At 35.9% G+C, this 22,864-nt stretch overlaps 1 protein-coding gene across 5 annotated transcripts in view; it reads right to left on the bottom strand.

The window, feature by feature from the left end:
- Window positions 1-22,864, bottom strand: part of LOC115446363 (acetyl-CoA carboxylase) — a 71,531-nt gene that overhangs the window by 32,473 nt on the left and 16,194 nt on the right. For 2 of the 5 annotated variants that reach the window (XM_030172988.2, XM_037444832.1), the window contains 13 exons: window positions 6,012-6,129; window positions 5,481-5,588; window positions 4,789-4,929; window positions 4,349-4,529; window positions 3,937-4,044; window positions 3,322-3,416; window positions 2,758-2,851; window positions 2,496-2,611; window positions 1,991-2,164; window positions 1,584-1,746; window positions 1,206-1,368; window positions 578-722; window positions 62-171 (listed from right to left, as the gene is read on the bottom strand). In XM_030172988.2, the coding sequence (XP_030028848.1) occupies window positions 62-171; window positions 578-722; window positions 1,206-1,368; window positions 1,584-1,746; window positions 1,991-2,164; window positions 2,496-2,611; window positions 2,758-2,851; window positions 3,322-3,416; window positions 3,937-4,044; window positions 4,349-4,529; window positions 4,789-4,929; window positions 5,481-5,588; window positions 6,012-6,129 (1,716 nt within the window). Of the gene's footprint in view, window positions 1-61; window positions 172-577; window positions 723-1,205; window positions 1,369-1,583; window positions 1,747-1,990; window positions 2,165-2,495; window positions 2,612-2,757; window positions 2,852-3,321; window positions 3,417-3,936; window positions 4,045-4,348; window positions 4,530-4,788; window positions 4,930-5,480; window positions 5,589-6,011; window positions 6,130-7,069; window positions 7,252-12,642; window positions 13,006-14,440; window positions 14,560-22,864 lie in introns of those variants that run through there. The other 3 variants (XM_030172989.2, XM_030172990.2, XM_030172993.2) reach the window with 3 other exon arrangements.

Raw genomic sequence — 22,864 nt, 5'->3', positions numbered from 1 at the left:
ATGAACTCAGTGCAGTCACTTTGCGTTACCCTAAAAGTAAATATATAAAAGCAACAATTACTTCTCTAATGCGCTCTTGAACTCTTGGAAGTTGGCAGTGATGATGCTGTCCGCGATCAGTATAGAGCCACAGATGACGCCCAGCATGATGTCCGGCTTCTCCGATTGGACCTGATGGTGGAAATGATGATTTAAATTTTGTTAATCATGTACATAATCTGACAAAAGCCGAAAGTAAATACAATTAATAGATTAATTATTTTTTTTCTTTTAATCTGTATTGCTCTGTTGCAGTTAGTTATTCGATATTTTTTTATTCTAGCCTAATATATTGACGGGCAACTTATTCCGTTTCTTTTGTTAAACATTTTGATCAGCCTTGTCGATCGGCGGTATAATACTAGTCTTCAAATAAACAACAACATTAATATACACTAGCCTTACTCGCTACACTATGCAGACACCTGCCTAATAATGATGATAATTTAACAATAATCTACTGGGTCTACTGACGGCCCATCATTGATCTATAAATTTACGATAGGTAAACTACGACCGGTCTAGTTGATCCACTAACCCTCTCGGCTATAAGCGCGTCGAGCCAGCTGGTGTCGATGTTGTTCTCTTGGAAGGCGGCCGTCTCCAGCAGTGTGATCAGGTATTCCACCGTGGTACGGAAGTCACCACGAATGCTCAGCTCTTTGAGGGCAATTACCAAGTTTCTGAAATGGGAATGGTATGTAAATATACTCAATACTACTCCCAGGTCAGGTCGCAACGAGGTAAGGGTGGCCAAATCTTAACGACTACCAACTCAACTCTAGTATAGTCTTATGCTGGCACTACACTTGACGTGTTCGTCAAAACATTGGCGCCTTTTTGGCAAGACAATATCGACTTTGTGATCTTTATGTGCAAAGTTGATGTTGCATACATAAGCCAAACAACGCAAACATTCGACCAACTACACCAAGTGTAATGCCAGCATTGAAGTATTTATCGTGTTCTACTGTTGTCTTCTTCATTTAACATTTTTGATTGATGCTTTTATTGAGCGTAAAAAAGCAAAAATCAAGTAATAAACAAACAAGCTTACTTCTAAAATTATATATAAAAAAAAAATCGGGTCTAGTATAACATAAAATTTATAGTTACCGGATAATTAGTTTACTATCATGATCTACTCTAGATTCTAATGTACTCACTCTCTAGCCTGCTCCCTGGTCTCTCCCCAGGAGAAGCAGTGTCCAAACTGTGAATCAGCGAACTCGTGAAGTCCACCGGAAGCAGCCACACTGAAGTAGCCCCACACATTCTTCGAGGAACGGAAGTTCAGCTCCTGGACCGTGCCCGATGATGGTTTGAAACCTGGTAAAGAGGACAAGAATGTTAATATCAGTATTTCAGGTACTAGACACCTAAGTGCCGAAAGAGCCCTGCCGTCCCTGGCAAAGTTGCCTTTGATAATGATCTCTTCATTACCTAAACTCACAAAACAAAATATCCAAACTGTTTCATCAACATTCAACATCAAATTAGTTTTTTCTATAAATCATTATTTCAATTAGTTTTTCTCGGCTCACCTTCATCAGGGTTCTCTGATGTGATCCTGGCGGCGATCACGTGGCCCCACGGCGACGGACGCTGCTTCGGCTCGTCGAAGTCCAACTGGGTCATGCCCCACGGCGACTCGCCGTATAGCAGACGGATATCCTTAATGTGATACAGAGGAAGACCCATAGCGATCTGGACAAAAATAAAAATATGTTGAATTATGATATCAAAAGATCCTGCATATAACAATAATACATACAGCATACTCAGAAAAAAAAAATTCAACATGGGTCTTTTTTGGTCTATTTAGAAGACCATAATCCAAATACAATGATACCAACTAACATAACTATCCCCACCTACAACACACTCTATGACCATCGAATTGAGCATGGTCTACTCGGGTCTTTTCAGAAGACCGTCCAAGTGAACCGACCTGTAGCTGCGCAGCCGGCAAGTTGACGTCGGCCACCATTTCCGTGCAGGGATGCTCCACTTGCAGCCGAGGGTTAAGCTCCAGGAAGTAGTAGGAACCGCTGGCAGGTTCGTACAGATATTCCACGGTACCCGCGCTCACGTACCCCACCATTTTGGCTAGACGCACAGCCGCCTGGGAAAATATAAACCATGATTTATCTTCCCGAAGTTATTATATGAGTATGAAAATAGCTTCAATGCTCTTCTGACCGTTTATATGGGGAATAAAATTGATTAGTTTTTGAGTTTGTTTCCCAGATGAAGCTATAAGTTTTTTTCATGAAGTGTATAATAAATATTATGAAAATATAACTACAGTATCATTTACGACTAAGAGTCCAATGTACCCACCACCACCCATTATTGAAGTGGCCAATTATCCATATGGAAATATATTTCCAGCATGTACCAGATACCATAAGGTCCAATTTCGATTATCTCTTGCTATTAACATGGTATCTTACTTTTTCCATTTCGATAAACACATCAGGCTTGGCGATGGCGGCGGGCGCCTCCTCGATGATCTTCTGGTGACGACGCTGGATGGAACAGTCACGACCGAACAGGGATATCGCGTTACCTGTTACAACAATGATCTACTTAGAACTTTATATTAGGAAGCACTGTTTAGTATGGCATTGCAATTGTTACTTATTATTAAACAAGCTTAGATATCGAGTCGAGGGCTCCAGTAGTAGCCCATTTAAATATATAAACGGAACTCACCGTACTGATCAGCCAAGAGCTGGACTTCCAAATGCCGCGCGGACTTCGCCAACTTCATGACAAATATAGGCGAACCGGGGACTTCGGCTTGGACCTGCAGAAGACAATTAAATTATGAAATAAACATTATTTCGATGTTCATGTAATGGAGGTCAGAGGTGCATCTCCTACACGTGGGATCAAACATGTCATTTTCCACAGTCTAGTAGAGGCATTAGTCGTGAGCACACTCGTGATTGGTCGATGTTTCGCGCGATTGGTCTCTTAGTCGATGGTCATTGTGTATTGGCTTATACGTGCCACTCAACTACTATACATTTGTCTAATTTGTATATACGCAAGCTCCCGCCCAACATCCTCTATCAATGCTCATGGCTTGTGCCGTTTACTGAACGTGTTTTTTTAATTCAAGGATACGCATATATTTCACTGAAGGCAATGGCATTTTCTGTAACGACAGATGCCATAATACAATGATGCCATAATACATAACACCTGATGTAAACAAATAAGGCAACAGCGAGACATTAGACTCTACGGCTGTTAAAATAAAGTCCAACACACCTGTCTAAACATGTTGTTGAAGTCGTCGGCGTTCTCAACCTTTCTGATACCCTTACCGCCACCGCCTTCAGACGCCTTGATCATCACGGGGAAACCTGGTGACACCAATCTTATCTTATTGATATTATAAATGAAATAACTGAACGGATTTAGATGAAATTTGGCACACGGTCGAGGAATTATATTGTGATAATTTATTGAAAAAGTCATTAGACGTACTATCGATATTTTCGGATGCATAACTAGTAAATTGTCGTATGGTAAGTGATCAAAGAACACCACCATATATGGGTATAAACAATGCCAAAAAAAATTGTGGGTGTGTACTTTAAAAGGATAGAATTAGGAATTCCTAATTCTATCCTTTTAAAGTACACACCCACAAATAACACACTCTATAAACCCCCAATGCAATTGCATTGGGGGTTTATAGAGCTTCTGGCACTCACGCTGATTAATCAAAACACTACACCAAAGTTGCCATTTCATGTCGTTTTACTATAAAACTTACCATTAGAGTAGAAACTAGCTATTTATAACTAAAGATACTCAGGATGACTCGACGACATACTAAATAACCTTTCTCTATTTTTAGTAAACTAGCACAAATCTCACCAATCTTATTCGCAGCCTGGAGCCCCTGCTCCGGTGTGGTGACGCAGCCTCGCGCGAACAGCTCCGACGATATCTTGATCTTCTTAGAGTTATACTCGGCCTTCAATTCTGAAATGACAAACATACACTATTATCTTGACAGTGGGAGATTTCGTAAGCTCGGCCCGGATGAAGAGGGGGGACAAAACAAGATTTTGGTTTAGAGGGGAGTGAATCGGAAATTTTTCATGGGACGTTAAAATAATTTAAGACAAATAAAACCAAAAGCATATTATAAAAACAATTGGACAAAGAAATATATACTTTGTGTTCTTTATGTAGAAAATTGATATTACATTGGCCAAATAAATAATCGTCCAAATACGCCAAGAGTAGGGCCAACATCGAAGGAGTAGATAGTGCGTGGACTCACCGCTCCCGCTCCACGGCAGCGTGGGTATCTCGGCGGTCTGCGCCACAATGGACGAGGCGATCTTGTCCCCGAGCGCCCACATGGCCTTCTCCGGCGGGCCGATGAACACCACGCCCGCGCGGTGCAGCAGCTCCGGCAGCTTCGGGTTCTCCGACGCGTGGCCCCAGCCCGCCCACACCGCCTGTGGGATACATACATACATCACACTGTACATATTCAGAAAACCTATTTAAGGGACACAATCATTTTAAAAACTTTAAGACCTACTTTATCCTCCAAAATGAATATACTATGTAATTTAATTATATAAATAGTTTAGTTAATGCTTGGTCACTAAGTTTGTGTATAATCAAATAAATAAATAAAAATTACAGGTTACAACTGTAAACTATGTATATTTTATCCCTTCCATAAAACACCAAGTATATTCATCCTTTTACCTGCACTTGAGTCCTGACTGCGATGTCTACTATGAGCTCTACGTTCGCGTAGTTGTTGTTGTTCGACCCGCCCGGCACCGGTACGTAATGATCCGCCATCTTTATGTACTCTGCATTCGCTTTCAGATCTTCCGGTGTCACCTACAAAAAAAGTGTTTTTGTAGCATAAAAACAGTCTAAGAGTAATAGTTTGTTCATCATCATGTGACTCATTTTATAATGGTCACGTATTAATAACATGAGTTATTAATATGTGAATAAAGAGCCAACAGAATACCTCTCATCTAAGTGAGTGGGACATCTGGTATGTGGAAGGTATAGAGGCAGTCAAAGAGTTGGGTGAGCCCTGAACCAATTCTAGTTTGGGGACCTGCTTATTAATCAAATGATTGCTATCTTGTCAAGAAACGATTTTAGACAACAATGTAAGTACACAGTAAATGAGCAAAATGTGGATAGTAAAATATATGATTTTTTTAATATGACACATACATATTATATTGTCAACTGTCTTTAATGGGGACTATAGGCCCTGGCAATCAAGGGCCCTGGGCTATAACCCAAAAAGCCCTTATAATATCCACAGCTAGGGAGGTACCAACAATAACATCACCCAGAGAGCAGATAACTCCCGCATAGAGGTTTTCTTCGTCGTTAATCTGTCCCATATAAGTATAACAATAAAACCTCACCATAACTACAAAACGAACAGCCCGTTCGTTCTTGAACATTTCGTACGACCATCTTCGTATCGAGCGCATGCATTTTACAGCACCAATACCGTTGTTCGCTATCAACACCTGAAACAATAAAACGTATCATGAATCAATTGCTTCTGACCCTACCTGTGAGTAACTGCAACTCCACTAAGAAAGCAGAACAATATGCTCTTTCTTATAAGAAACCTAAATGACATTAATATATTTACATTACATGTTTGAGACCAGTTATTATACTACACTGGCCTATATGTTTACAGAACTTTACACCTATAATAACAAATTGACATCACCCAGTAATAAAATGATTTTAATAACATAACAAAAAGTCATCGGACTATGTGCAGTAGTGAAAAAAATTGAGGACCATATAACTGAAACTTACTGCATTTTTATCATAAAAACACAAATGATTCAAAACTCAACTACTATTTTTTTTTATATTTCTATAACAAAGTTATTATAATAGAATGAAATAATATTAGTGAAAAGCCAATATCATACTTTGTTAATAGGCTTGGTGCCTTGGAACCGTCTCACAAACTCCTCAGGTGTAGCTACAGTGAAGTCTTTTTCTTGGAAGCGTTGGCTGTGAATAACAGTCCCCTGGGACATAGAGGGCCTGAAACAAAAAGAAAATTATATTATGATGCTCTAGATGGAATGTTCTAGTAACAAAATTAAATCAAACTTTTTCTTGAACTTCAACGCACATAAGTGTAGTCACATTTTTATATTAAAATAAAAAAAAGTAACCCATTCTTGGCACAGAAGTTGCAGATTAAGCATTGGGACATACATTTATAATATTTCAAAATAACAAACAAACTACAAACATCCAATTAATGGTAAAGCTACATACAAATTGGTGATACAAGTAAACTATACCAACATTACAATGTACAATAGTTTTGTATGCACAATACATCATTATAATTTGTATCACCAGTAGAGGCAATCTGTCATTGTTAATGATACAATTATTGCACTTGCAGTTCAAGGCAATCAATGCGGTTTGAGTTAAATAAATTCCAAGTATTTGTTAACATAAGAAAATAAATGAAATAGCGAATGCCTCATTTTAAAATTTTAATAATATGTATGGTAATTATAGTAATAATATTTATTATAATCTCTAAAAGAATTTGTGGCGTGCAATACCATAAAAAGTTTATTATAGTGTCAAAATAAACATCGCTATAATTACCGGAAAAAAATAAAATAAATGCATTCGAAAGGACTATCAACTCAAAAACACGTGGTTGGCAGTTTTATGTGATATTTTCATGTGAAAATTACTTTTACAATTTAAGGATAATTTATATGCGAAGTAACACGTAATGCGTTTATATCGTAAAAAATTCTAATTAAAACATTGCCAAATCGCGACGACGTGAGTGAAACTCTTCTATGACATACTTTATTATATACATGCATATACTAAATACAAATGGTCTGAACAACAAAAATACCACCTAAACAACGTATTTAAAATAATATTCCAGTCACAACGCTTTAAAAATCACAAAAAATTTAGTGCTATGTAAAGTTTACCAACTAACCTGTACGGGCCATCAGAGTACAATCCGTTCATATTTGCATACATATTTCACAACAAATAAACAAAATAAATATAAAACATCAAGATAATTGCGATTTATATATTATTTCTTAAGCGGAAAACATAAAAACATCTTCCCATGAAGATATTTTGTTTTCATATATTTTGACGTTTAGTAAGCCAATCACATCGGATGACGATCGTACGATCACGTCGTCTCATTTTCGCGCGCCAATTAAACGATGTATGAGAGAGATGGATGTTAATTGGAATAATATTGCCATACTGAGGAAATTGCAATGATATTTGCATAAGAAAATGTTTTCCCGCTCTATTTATTAGTGCCTATAAGGTCAAGTCGATAAGAAATAATAAGCAAGTCTTGTTAGGATGTACTTACATGCTGTTTTAATAAATGCTGTTGCATTCATTATTATATTATTAATTTATTAAACCACATTATTCTTTATTCAACTATGTCAGTTATCATAAAAATATTGAAAAACGAAATTTACAGTGTAATTCTTAACGAGGGTCGAAATTTTTTTGTCTTCAATATCACATAGATTCTAATGGACTTATGTCCGGCTGCTTTTATTAATACATATTTGGCATAGTCTTCTATGAGCATCGATATAGGTAAGTAGTAAGTATGTACTACGTACGTATACAATGTCTATGAGTGTTATATTTTTATCACTGGAGCTGATAATATATAAATTATAAAAAAACTTAAATAATAATCGATGCCTGTATTTACATTGAAGTGATATTCGCCGGTATGTGTGTTAGCATTGATGAACACGGTGACGCATTATAACCTAATTCACATAAGTATATGACAAAGTTCAACACTGCTTTGACTATTCCAAACTATATTACAAGTGTTTCAATACGAAGTAATGCATTAGACAAATTTCTGTTATGTATCGGAACACACAAGGCAAATTTCTTTATTTATTCTCAATATTCAATAACATTGTCCTCGTCTTTAAAACGAACTGAAATGTAAACAAGTTTAAAGTATATGCAATCATAATCCAAATTACTAATCACAGCGGCTAAATGAAAACAATTTAACAAAGTCAATAGATAACATCGCTTATTGGTGTGATAATAAAACGCGTTATTGTCATAAATATGATAAGAGTATTCGATCACCAATTATCACGATTCAACAACTTGACTGTAATATATCAACAACATAATATCTATAATTAAATTCGCAAACAAATATACAGTATGCATAGGTCTTATTAGTGCACCAATACTGCGTCCAGCAGCAATAACATTTCATTCACTAAGAGATAATAAGCGATAAATGATCGAATCTAGGACTACTGTGATTTATGAACTGGAAGACTAATAAGAATAATATTCATTACTAAACTAGACTAATAATGACAGTACCAAATTCATACACACACGAAAATAGGTTTACCCTAAAACTCTGAAAGTCACTTTAGGCTGGTAACATTTTGGATTCCTCGAAAATTCGGCCCAAACTTTTTATCGAATGACTCTGAGTCTCTGACTCAATTTGAAACACTACAAAAAAATTCAAAGAACCGATAGAAGTGCTCCAAGATAACCGTAGTGCATGCATATTTCAAACATGGTTGAACTATATTGCTATAGAGGAAAATAGAGACGCACCCTAGTGACACGCCGTGATGACATACACTGAAACTGAACGGGTAACGGCCCACGGTACTGTGAGATGAGACATGTCTTACGGCGCATAGCGTCGGTTTGACGACTGTGGACGCGCAATATCAGTAGATACGTACTTCAGGAGCAGACCCTGGCACTTGTTTCAGGGGATAAGAGAGCTGTTGGTCGCTTAGCAATGTATAGGCGAATCATAGTGGATACCTAGTCATTGGCTGCAGAGTGAAAAAGCCTTAATGGCAGATGGCGTCCGCTTAGCTTCCAATTTGATGACAACAATTCTTTTCTTAAAAATCATGTGTGTATTCTTTGTGATTTTTTCGTTCGCTTTAACGGTGAAGGAAAACATCGTGAAGAAACCTGCACATCCGAGAAGTTCTCTATAGGAATTTCGAAAATGTGTGAAGTCTACCAATCTGCACTAGGCCAGCGTGGTGGACTAAGGCCTAGTCCCTCTCAGTAGTAGAGGAGGCCCGTGCTCAGCAGTGGGTAATGTATATAATACAGGGCTGATATTATTATTATTAAAGGCTCCATCTACCGTGGCGCAACGGACATGTAACCAATTGGTGACAGCATGCGGTGCCATACTTACGAATTGCTCAAAACGATATGAATAGCGACTTCGGTAACAATAAAAATCCTGGAGTGATATATTTTGCGCTATTTCATAGCCATTTTCACGCATCGAGCAAGTCTCGAGCTAAAATTGCATTGAGCGAGAAGCTGGAGGTAACACATCTGCCCCAGTTTGCCTGACTACCTACCCGTAGAATTTATGCATAGGTTTTATAGATTAGAAATTCCGTTACACTATCAATGTTAATAATATCGATGGTCGTTGATTCCCTTCGCTAACTGGTTTATTCCGTCTGCTCACGTACTTGCGAAGGCTTATGTTTATTTAAGTGGACCTTCTAACCAGGCGTATATTAGTTACTTTAGTAAATTTGATAAACTGATACGTATTAGGTTTAGATTACTACGGCTCCGAAAACGAAATTTGAAGCGACCTTGCAAGATTTTGGATGTAAAATATTTTATATAGCAACAAAGGAAATTAGTGAGTAAAAGCCGTCTTATCAGTATAATATTTTAAGCCATCCTCGCAAAGCAACATTCATCATGAGTATTATAAAAAGCGATTATAATATAACACATTGGTACTAAATAATAAAACATGCTAGTTCACGTTTGCATACAAAGGAAATAACCATGCATTATAGTAATACCAATTTTTTTCTTCGTCCGTTTCAGACCTGTTTTGAATAAAATATGATTATAATAATGTTTACATATTAAACCTCTAGTTTGCCTTACTTCTCATGTTTACCTACAATGAGATTCTCATATGCGCAAAAATATAGGTGCATAAGTATTCTATCAAATACCAAGTCACTTACACTCGTGTTTAATATGCAAGAGTAGAATAGATCTTAAAAGTTGCTCGTCGCTTACAGAAATAAAGCAAAATGGAGAGAATTTTTTTTTAAGTATTGTATGTGGGACAGCGGCTGAGCTATTGCCCTTAGTGGAAGTACCTATTTACGCTGTTGCCAGTTATATGACATGAATGTATGCGTTCGAGATTGTTAATGTCACAGTTCTTATTACGGCAAACTGATCCCACTGCACCTGATAGTAAGTGGAGTGGGCTCCAATAGAATATCGACTGACGAGAGAGATTCCCCCTCGTCAGTCGACACAATTATACTGGCCTATTAGAACGGAATATACACAGGCTGATCCCCGAACGCGACACACTTACGTGGCCCACCGTGGCGGGTTTTAACGCCTTCTATACGGTGGTCACTATCCAGGCGGATATAAAATATATCCTTTCACCACTAAAGTTGTTGTGAAGTAACTGTTTTATCAACGACTTCTGAATCGTGAGTGAATCCTATATATATTATAATTCTCCTTGGCCAGTGAGATTACCCATGGCTAAAATATTCTTTCTTACGTAGTATATTACTTAGTCTATGATATTTTTTCCATACCTTATTCTATTCTTATTCCTTCTTATTTGCAATTTTAGTGCTAAGTAAATGGTGGCTAAATAAATGTAAGTGATCGCTTTTTATGTTAACCAACATGTTGCTAGTGAGAATTTGAACTGCAAATTTAATCGTCTATTCTTTGCAAATATATAAACTTATTTCGCCTTATGAATACGAATTATGAGTATCCACAATTCATTATAAAAAACAAGAATACTCACTAAATGATGGAACAGTAAATAATTGTAACTGTTTAACAAAGCTTAGCCTAATACCAAAAATGTGTAGATGTGTTGGAAATCTTTGAGTTATATTAATTTTGAAGGGTTTATACATCTTATTAGCCTAATTATTGCCACAAATGCAAAAAGGCCAGCAACGCAACTCTACCATGTATACCATGGATAACTTTACGATATTTCAAGCACATATTCTTATTATTAACTTCTAATTAAAATTAAACCCTCCCGAATAGAATTGGAAAACTTGGACTTTATGCTTGTGATCAAACTTGTGCCATCAAAAGTGACTAAAAGAATTCTAGGTTACCTAAAGGCGTAACAATGTAAATGGATAATCGATATATAAAAATAGATGGTATTTTTCATTTACACCAAAAGTCAGCTCTCCTAGCCAAAGAGAATTATAATATAGTCCTAGCATTTGGACGTCATCTAGATCCGTATTTCTAGAGATACGTCGTTAAAAATTAGCATCGCAATAATATAATAGGCTGAGCTATGGCAATATGAACAAATGACTTATCTTCATTTCATACGTATAAAAACATCCGCTGTTGTCCTCTAAGTCAAAACTACTTGACCAAAGTATATATTGATATAATCAAACAACTAAAACGCTCTACGGTTATTTAACATGGAAATTACGTAATCTTAGAACCGGTCTGTTTCTTTAGGGTTGTCAAGCTAATACAATTGTATCGTACCCTAATAACTAGGTATCTCAATTTTGGTCTCTATAAAATGACAAAGATTACCTTATCAAGATTCGAAGAACCGAGTCGATTTTATTGCATTTTTACTTGTAAAAATACTTTTAAGGATTCGATAGTCTTACTTCTTTTAAAATGTATATAACCTTATTTAATTTACACATTATGTATAATATATATGTTTATACAGGCTTTGCCTGTTTATTTCAGTTCCATCATAATATTATTTTGTTCAGTTATCTACATTCTAAAACTGCATCACTTTTGATATATATACGTATTCTAGTTTTTCCACGTCTCACCCAAACGTAAAATTTCTAAGATAGTTCACTTGAATCGAGCCACTAAAGTTAAGTCACAAACTACTGTTCGTGAAAGTGATTATATACAAGCACTCAAGTACTATTGAAAATTTGTCTCATTTCATATAAAAACCAAATGCCAACCCTAATTAATTTGAAGGTGATTATGTGGGTCAAGGAACTACTCATTTAATATAGACTTTGTCATTATGCCTATATTTGTTTTAATGTGTTTGAAACTCGATTAAGATTTACTTAAATTCGAAATTAGTCAATCAGGAGGACACGAAACAGTGGCTTCACTATATTATGGAGTGAAAGTAAGATATAAAGACGTTCCATGTAAAATGTGGGAGGACTTAGCGTTAGCAATGCCAGGGCTCTTTAGAGCTATTTGTCAACAAACCGTAACATTTACTGCGCATGTAAAGAGATGACTCAAAATCTAGTGATCTCCCTGAATTTTGCACCTACAGCCTGGTCGCATCTAAATCTGTAGATATTATATTAATTCGCAAATTGTAGGAGTTACGAAAATCCGTTCTACTCTCTTTAACAAGCTAGCTCTATCTTAACTGTAAATGAATACTTTCGTAAAGATAATCAAAGTATTTGTTGCGAATATAAAATTCTAGCGTAAACTTACTGCAAAGTCCCTGCAGGTGGCCTCAACAGCCCACTATCTATCCTCTGCGAAGATGTTTCGGGTTCATTCTCTTCTTGATCAGTCTGTAATGTCATCTGGAACTTCTGTGCCAGACCTGACGGTATTGTTTCTTCATCCTCGAAGTTCTTGGGCTCTTCACTGTCGCCCAAGACGAAGCGCTTAGAAGTCCTCCGCTTCAACATATTGGAGAGACATCCGACGTAATTGAACAGAGACACTATTGAGTTCACAATAGTCGATAAACTCATATACACATCACTGTGGTATCACTTTAGGTATCGCGGGAACTATTTGGTGTTAAAACTTATTTAAACGTGTTTGTTAGAATTTGTTCGTTAACCCCTGTTAATAGACGTCATTAATTAGTGTTTTAATTCATTTGCATTTTTCACTTTCTATAATTGCGTTACAGTTTAAAACAGGTTAAATCAAACTGCGTCACGGTATTTCAAATATTGTGGTTATATCAAATAAATTGAGAATAAGAGAAAAACTAAATAAAATTTTGTATATTTTTAAAATTCTAATAATATATTAAAACTTTGTTTAAAACACTAAATAAGTTTTGTATATCTCAGTTCTAGCCAATATAAATAAACAGTTTCTAGTCAATATGAAGACTGCCAGTATAAGAATAAGAAATTGCGTTGCAATTGAGAATATGGCTAGATATAGATGTCAGTTAATCGATTCTTCGTTAACAATTATGAGTAACATTACTAGTAATTAAAGTGAAGTTAATAAATGAAGCTCTCGTTAATTAGAATATTTTCTACCTATGTAGACTTTTAGATCCGGTTATGTAGATCTATTATATAATGCTATCTAATCTATATTAATATTATGAAGTATAATAATTTGTAAGTTTATAGAGGCTAATGTATGACACTACTAAACTGATTTTGAAATTTTTTCCACTAATAGGAAGCTCCATTACTCTAGAGTGATATAGGATACATTAAAATTCGAAAACAATAAGGCGGGCGGAGCCACGACCCAAAGCTAGTAATAGATTAAAGAGATAAATTTAGTATAGAATATTTTTTTTAATAAATTTTTAATCTATTTACATATTATATTATTTTTAATACTAAAGTTTGCGATGTTGTATGTGTTTTGGAAACTCGAGTTTACGCTGGTGAAACCGCGAGGAAAAACTATACTAGAAAATTACACAAAGAATATTTTATTTGCCCACAGATATTGCAAATGTGACAAAAAAAGAAGGAAGTGCAAGTACGCGTATTCTCTACTTTCTATATTTGACCTTGAGGACAAGAAGACAGACCTGCATAACTACATATTTATGAAGAGAAAAGGTCAGGCCAACATGATTATTTGTATCGGCTGTTGAGAGTCTCTCTGGTCGAAATTAAACTTGGACTTCATTGCACTTATCAGGCAACAGTTCAGCAGTGGCGAATGGTAAAAATTGCCAAACGGACACCCGACATAACATATAGGTACTAATATGTATAAATGCAGTCCGCAAATCGTTCTAATGATAATTACATTCTACAGAAATTATTTTCTTTTTTTCCTTCCTTAAAAGTTAGTTCAATTTCCCACACAATTTTTTGCTTTGTTATTTTGGAGTAAAATTTTCTGACAACATTAACAGTGGACAAAAAAATAATAGGAGTTACTTAGTTTTTATCTTTAGAAATTTTATATTTTTGTTTTAAAAAAGTTTAAACAAAATAAGCCCATTTTTTTTAAATATACCTAGAATATTCCGTCAATAAATTAATTATTTAAACTTTAAAGTAATACATACAAATCCCCTCGTAAGCAATATCACAAATAATACTATAACAATAACATATAACACACGAGTGCACGACACGATTTTGTCGTCACACAACCGCACTGTTCAAAACGCGACGCAAAACTAGGAAATACAAATAAATCGTAGTACTACAGCACTCAGAATACGACTCGGCGAATATTTTTCAACCAATTCTCATTTATCGCGCTTTACCTGTTTTTATATTCCATTATTTCGTTTTTCTGTCTTAGCTGTGAATTTACAGAATTAGTTTATTTGTATTTATATAGATATGTATGTATTATATATCTGTCCGTGTCGAAGGGTCCATAGAAGCCGATTCCTACCGGCTTCCCTTTATGTAGAAATTAATTATCGCTACAACGAGTTGCAGGTCGCATTTAAACATAGTACCTATTTGTTTCAGGTTCATTTTCGGAAACTTTCACCTTTCGCCACTTATAGGTATAATCTTATTTTTGTTTTATATACACCCACATTGTCTCCTCTCTGCTGCAGCCAAAGGTTAACTGTTAAACAATACCTCAGGCTTTAAGTCCACTTATACATTTAATATATGTAGGTATAGTTTAAATAAATAAAATGCTGAATTATCTACTAATACGTATCTGCAATGCCACTCCGCGAGGTGACAAATGAGCATTACGGACGGAAATGATTATAATCAGGTGATTCATAGCGCTACTTAAAGGGGATTATTAACAAATATTAGGAGCATTCTGAACTTCGCACTACTGGCGTGATATATCCTATGACAAATATTATCGCATTATTTCGCAACCTCGTGATCTGTCACATATGCATGTGTAAGTTCACAACTGTATCCCTGACGGGGTAGGCAGGTGTATTCGTTAATTCACCTACACGTTTCACAATTTCATATAAGTATCGGAGACACATACCGACCAAAGATAAAATACACATTGAGCATAATAATAAAAAGATTTTGATAATCGTCGTTCCATATTCAAAGGACATTCCTTCCTTCAAAATAGTTTAAAAAAGTATCATAATAATAAGGATTTACACGTCAAACCCACTCTTCTCATACTACGTACGTGATCGTCTTCTCATTGGTTGAAGAGTGACAACGCTTATTTATTAAAAAATTTAACAATCATTTTGAAGGGGAAAACGTATTTCTTTATAAGTAATAAGCTGTAAGGCCAGAACCGATTCAAAAATTATTTCAAAACATAAAGCTACCCCTTAATACCAGATAATATTTAATATCGAATTAATTACTTTTATTAAAGGACGTATTTTACACATGCGCAGTAACGATCAAAAGCTATCGTTTAAGATAATTTGGTATCGTAGCAGATTACCCCCACCCTGGCTGTCCAATCAGAGTCAAGCTGATCTCCAATTAATAATAATTGAGTTAAACAAGACTCGTTTAAATCTAGGTTAGAACTAGTAAACAGTTTAGATTTTGCGGTATCATCCTAGCTTTAAGAGGTCGGTAGATTATCGTTGTAGGTCACAACATGCTTTATCTAGTGCCGCAAAGATCTACAATTCATCGGAATGACGAGTGCAGTGCTTAATGAGATATAAGTTCTGGCTAATGCTGGTACTGCTTAGGGACAGTCATTACAGTAATGAACTCGTTCGTCTTGTGTTTAGTTGAAAGGAACAGAAAACAGTTTATATTTTTGAGTTTTAGGGTTAGGGTTGCCAGATTTCAAGACACTGTGAGCATATTCTGCGTGGATTGGACAGACAAAAGCGAAAAAAAAAAAATGTAAAATGTAGGTGGTTACTGAGACCATAAAGCCTGCAAAGTCATCGAAATGTCGGGAGAAAATTATATTATTAAAAATCGCGATAAAATCTGGTAATGATAAAACGGACAGATTTTTTTAACCACACGGAACAGTAAATACTGCTGTTTTTCAGTAGTTCCCTGTGTTCCTATGGTACCACTATCGAGCCAGGACATTTAAGTAGACGAAATAGCAGCGAGGCTCTACGATCAACAAAAACAACAAAGGTCATATAAACGTAGTTCATTGACTTAGAGACCTAATTCAAAACTCGTTTAATGTTATCGTAATGATTTGTATAGTATCAAGCGACGAAAAACACCTACGAATCCAGCAAAATGCATACTGGTTTTTTATGAGCATCGCAAGACTAAATCGAGCTGCTGTCCAATTGTAGATATTTTTAGGCGATCTGATCACTCGCCTCTACGTAAATCAACTGCTTCCGGATTTTTATTTTGCTAAAAAAATAGAACCTGAATTATCGCATTGGCGTAGATGTATAGCATGGGCGGTTCGACAACTCCGTGTCAGCCCGATATTTTTTTTTCATTGCTTTGAATTACGAGACGAGCTTACCGTTCGCCTGATGATAAGCGATACGACCGCCCATAAACAGTAAAAACACCATTCAACACCTTAAATTACAAAGTATTGTTTGGTATTCCACTGCGCTCGATATCCTGAGACATGAGATGTTAAGTCTTATTATGTCCAATATTTACACGGGCTAAATTCCTTCAAACCGAAACACAACAGTGACTCCACACTGCTGCTTGGCGGCTGAAATAGATATTGCGGTGGTACCTACCTAGGAGAACTCTGACATATGAGAATCTGGAATTTGTGCTCGATATGGCAATAGGCTTTCCATCTATCCAAGGACACATCGTTAAAGGTTGCACCTCTATCTTCCCCAGACCATCCGTTGATAAAGGATAAGTGTTTTTAAGAACTTATGCAAGTATGACCAGTTTTTGGAATCAGTCGGTCTGTTACCACCAGAGCGCATATTCGGATATAAAGCCTTACAAACTTCACAAGCATCGTACGAATGAAGTGCGAATGATTACAAAAAAGGCAATAACGTCATTGTAATCACATTAACTATTTGAGTAAATGTTTACGCGACCTCCGGCTACGTAAGTACGCGAGGACTTTACTCTTTAGTTTATTTATTACAAGCATTCGCGCGCGGCTACACTTGTATGAAGATCTTTTCGGGATTAAAAGAAATCCTGTGAACTTGAAAAGTAGCCTTTATATAAGTGGATATACGGCCTACTCCTATAAACTATCCCAACCGCTATGTATCCATTTTCGTAAGAGTAGACCAATCTACATAAGAAATTTATTCTGATTGGTCAATTTTACGGATCAGGCTCAGGATACAGGAATTGACTAATAGTAGAGTCGCTAGGAGTCTGACCGGAACTTCATAATATACCAAACCACTGATATTTTAGAAAAGGACATGACCGGAGAACCTTAAACCGCATGAGTAGAAGTGAAAGTGGAATGCCAAGATCGTTCAGTGACAATCTATAGTCACTCGCACCTACAGCATCGGCAAGGAATAAGATAGAGGAAATGTAGAGGCATCGAGAACTTAGTTCTGTGCGTAAACAGCTTGCCACTTAGGAAATAGATATAAGCTCATGTGAATGTTACTTACGTATCTGTGTTGTCCTTAAAAATATAAATAAACTATAAATCATTTGTGTATGAACGAGAGTATTTTTTAGGCCATCGACCTACAGCATCGAGAACAATAATGCATATAGTACAACTACGTACGTTATAATGTTTTATGTAATAACAGCCGCTCAGGGTTATGAGGAAAAATAGTTAGACGAGAAAAACACAAAGCTATATGGTCTAATGCTTGTTTTTTATATATTTTTTGCCTCTAGATCTTTGTATTATGAAACAAAAGACGTTAGTGCGTTTATATTCGGTTGTAAAGTGCGAGGTCACAGGCTTTGCGAACTCTGATAGTTAATCCTGTTGTGTCTATCTATCCTCATGAAGATGGTATTGGACAGCTCGTGTCATTGCATCGTTATCATATAAACCCATGTTTAAGAATATCAATGGCAACATGTTACAGAATATATGGAAGAAATCCTTAACTGTCATTATAACATGTTATAATCAAACATGGGCTTCCTCGGTGGTGTAGTTGTATTGCGTGCGCGCGTGTCGAGATCTCATGTTTGGATCCCAGGTCAGGCAACGTGATATTAGCCTTTCTATTCAGTATCAAACAGCCCGTAATCTGGAATTATGTCCAGTAAATGGCAACAGAACACGGATAGCCTAGTTGGTTGTGGAACAGACTGCCGAGACGAATGTCCGCAGGTTCAAAACCTAAGAGCACGCACTTCTGACTTTTCTAAAGTTATGTGAGTATTCTTTGTAAATATCTTTTGCATTAACGGTGATGGAAAACATCGGTATACCCGAGAAGTTCTCTATAAGAAATATGTGGGTATGTGAAGTTTGTTAATACGCACTAGGCCAGCGTGGTGGACTAAGGCCTAATCCCTCTCAGTAGTAGAGGATATTACATGGGACAAAGGAGTGGTGCAGTGTATGTGAATACATGTCTGTACAACATGGTATAACGCGTTATTGCTACCCAGATGAAGCTCAATGAGCTTTCCAACAAGCCAGAGCTAATCTCAAAATAGAGCGATAATTTGATACTGTATCTATAGGTATGTATATTGTATACATGCAGGTAATATGTGTCATGAGTCATTTTATATCATAACATTCCAATTTCTGGATTATAATATCTTGATTATAATAATACATGTGTGTTATGAATCATTTTTATCATAAGTAGCCTTTGCCCGCGGTCCACTCCGCGTGATAAAGTTATCCGTTATAAAACTCACGGTATATATCTTCTCAGGATAGAAAGTAGTCTATGTTCATTCCATGATCCCAAACGATCTAAATACCAAACTTCATCTAAATCTAGTAGTTTTTGAGTTTCACGCATTCGGACAGGCAGACAGATGCGGCGGGGGAGTTCATTGTATATTATATTTTTTACAACTTTTTAAAAGGTACAATTCCATCATATATACTTGTTTCGTAATTTGAACCGTTTACTCAGTGCACGCAACTGACGCTCTCAAGAGGAATACATTTCCCCCGTTTGTGCAACATTTTTTGTTACTGTCCCGTTCCTGTTGGTTATAGCGTGATGATATATATCCTATAGCCGTTCCCGATAAATGAGCTATCCAACACAAAAATAATTTTTATTTTCGAATCAGTAGTTCCTGAGATTAGCGCGTTCAAACATACAAACATTTCAGATTTATATAATAGTATAGATATAGAGATATTATATCTAGTGGCTTATAATATCTTGATTATAATAATACATGTAATGTGTGTTATGAATCATTTTATATCATAATATTATACCTACTGAATTATAATATCATGATTATAATAATGCATGTAATGTATGTCATGAGTCATTTTTAACCGACTTCAAAAAAAGGAATAGGTTATCAATTCGACGTGATTTTTTTTTAATTTTTTTTTTGTATATTTGTTACCTCAGAACTCGCTGATTTATGAAGCGATTTGGAAAATTCTTTTTTTATTCGAAAGAGTTTCTCTCCAGATTGGTCCCATGAAATTTTTTTCAACATTGCTTCAGTAGTTTGGTTTTAAAACTAAAAAAACTAGAATAATTATGTCGTCCAAGAAAACGAAATCGCGAATTTAGCTTTCCTATGACGTTTTTAGTTATGTTTTTGCATTGAGGTGGGTTGAGTGTACTTCTCACATACTTATACATATAGCATAACATCTTTTCCCCGTGTTAGGGGTAGGCAGAGGCGTAACATTTCAGCGCAATAGTCATACTGTGTGTGAAACATATCAGTTGAGTTTTTGGGTTGGGTTTAATTGACTCTACTTCTTACATGCATACATAATATATGTATATAGCATCACACCTTTTCCTCTTTTTAGAGGTAGGCACAGATGTAACACCACAGCGCGATAATTGTACTATGATCGAAATATATCAGTTGTGTTTTTGCGTTAGGTTTGCTTGAATCTACTTCTTACATACATACATATAGCATCACAACTTTTCCCCTTTTCAGGGGTAGGCAGAGGTGTAACATTTCAGCGCGATAATCGTACTGCGAGCACAATACATTAGTTGTGTTTTTGCGTTGGGTTTAGTTGACTCTACTTCTTACATACATACATATATAGCATCATACCTTTTCCCCTTTTCAGGGGTAGGCAGAGGTGTCACACCACAGTGCAATAGTTGTACTGTGAGACAAATATATCAGTTGTGTTTTTGCGTTAGGTTTGCTTGAATCTACTTCTTACATACATATATTTAGCATCACACCTTTTCCCTTTTTCAGTGGTACTCAGATGTATAAGTCCTCAGCGCGATAGTCGTATCGTGAGCGAAACACAACTACGCCATCGAGACAAAAAAGCAAAAAATAAAAATAATTTTAAGAAAAAATTAAACCGCCTTCAAAAGCCACTCAAAACCATAAATAAATTCACATAACAGGTATGATATATTGGATACCAATTTTGGAGTCGGTGCCTAATTAAAAATGCTAGTTAAGCTAGATAAATACATTTACAAATATACGAAAACAATGTGCTGCTAGCGTAAAAAGTCAGCAAGTCAGATCGTCACCGAAAATGAACACACCGCCGCAGCACAGCAAATGGAAGCTATTAAGGATATATTTAAATTTGTGAACTGTACACTACCCAAATTCTTTCCCTGTTACATATACCTGGTCAAATGTGGGTGTATTACACTCCCTGCCCCGAAAAAAGAGGAAATAAAAAGATGAAACACCACACATGTGATTGGTATTACACCTTTTACTATGTATGTTTGTTAGTAGTAAATTCAAACCTACTCCTTTTAATTGATTTGAAAGAAATTTAGCTCACAGATGGACTATGCATCAAATATAGCTTAACAAGCAATTTTAATTAGGCACCGACTCCAAAATTGGTATCCAATATATACCTGTTATGTGAAATTATTTTTTGGTTTTGAGTGGTTTTTGAAGGCGGTTTAATTTTTTGTTAAAATTATTTTTATATATCATAACATTCCTACTGGATAATAAAATCTTAAATATAACAGGAAAGTGTGGTAAACTAATTTTCCTCTGATTTGTAACAGGGCAAATTATTTTTGAAATCAAATTAATAGACACATAATAATATTTAAATATATACATACATAAAAATATTTTAGAGAGGCCATGAAATAAACTATGCATACTTACGTAAAAAATTTGAATAGCTAACTAAAGTTTTTAACATTCGCAGTTAACACTTGTATTTTTAAGCTTTTGACCCCTAATGTGTTGTAAATGTTTTAACACATTTATTATATAACTAGTTATTATTAATAGGCCTAATGAAAGATGTCCAAAAACGATTTCTTATGCAACAAAAATTTTAACCAAGTTTATTTATACCTAGTCTTGCCATAAATATTGTAATAAAGAAAAAAGAAAATTGTTAACTGCAAATAACATTTATTACTTTTACAGTGTGTCAGTTTAATACATAAATATAAAACAATTAAAAATATAAAAAGCTTATTCGAAGTGGTCTCCATTGGCTGCAATACAGTCCTTTAAACGATGAGGCCAGTTATCAATAGAAGCACGCACTCTTTCCATGGGAAAATTCTTCACTGCCTATCGTATAGATTGTTTTAGGGACTCCAAATTATCATGGCGTTTAGAGCAAGCTGTACTCTCTAAAACTGACCACAAATCATAATCCAGCGGATTAAGATCGGGACTAGACGACGGCCAGTCTTCAGCTCTGATGAAGTCCGAAACGTTCGATTCCAACCAAGACTGCGTGGACCGAGCTTTATGACCCGGCGCCGAGTCTTGCTGGAAGGACCATACTTGGTTATTGAACATGGTGATGTTAAGGGGCTTAACTACCTTCTCAAGAATGGTATCTTGATACACTTGTGCCGATGTTTTGATACCTTTTCACAAAAATATGGCTCAGTCACTCCTTCATAGCTAACACCCCACCAAACCATCACTGAAGTCGGATAATGTCCACGTTGCACTCTGTCGACTAATTGGGAAGCTTCCTTAGAGCTTTGAGCATAAATACGGTCATTTTGTTTGTTAAAATGTTGCTCAATTGTAAAAATTTTCTCATCCGTAAACAAAATTTTTCTGTGACCTCCCTTTGCGTACCGCTTCAGTAGTTGTTTCGATTTTACCACCCTATTCTTCTTTAAATTATCAGTTAAGAAATGGCCAGTGCGTCTCTTATAGGCTGCAAGTCCTAAGTCATCTTTTAAAATACGCGACATGGTTCTAGGTGCTATCTTCATTTCCCGAGATAAAATCTTTTGCTTTCGGACAGGATTTCTTCGAATTCTTTCCCTTACTGCTTTGACCACCTTTTTCGTACGAACACTACGTGGACGGCCAGATCTTTTCTGTCACAAACAGAGGAGGTCTCATTGTACCTATTAATAGCCCGGTACACAAACATTTTACTAATACCAAGTGTATGGAGAGTTTTAAAAATTGCATTTGGCTCCATACCTACTTTGTGTAATGCTATCACAGCG

The sequence above is a fragment of the Manduca sexta genome, chromosome 28, assembly GCF_014839805.1.
Source record: "Manduca sexta isolate Smith_Timp_Sample1 chromosome 28, JHU_Msex_v1.0, whole genome shotgun sequence".
In the NCBI taxonomy this organism is placed as follows: domain Eukaryota; kingdom Metazoa; phylum Arthropoda; class Insecta; order Lepidoptera; family Sphingidae; genus Manduca; species Manduca sexta.
This window is presented reverse-complemented; position numbering and strand designations above follow the sequence as displayed.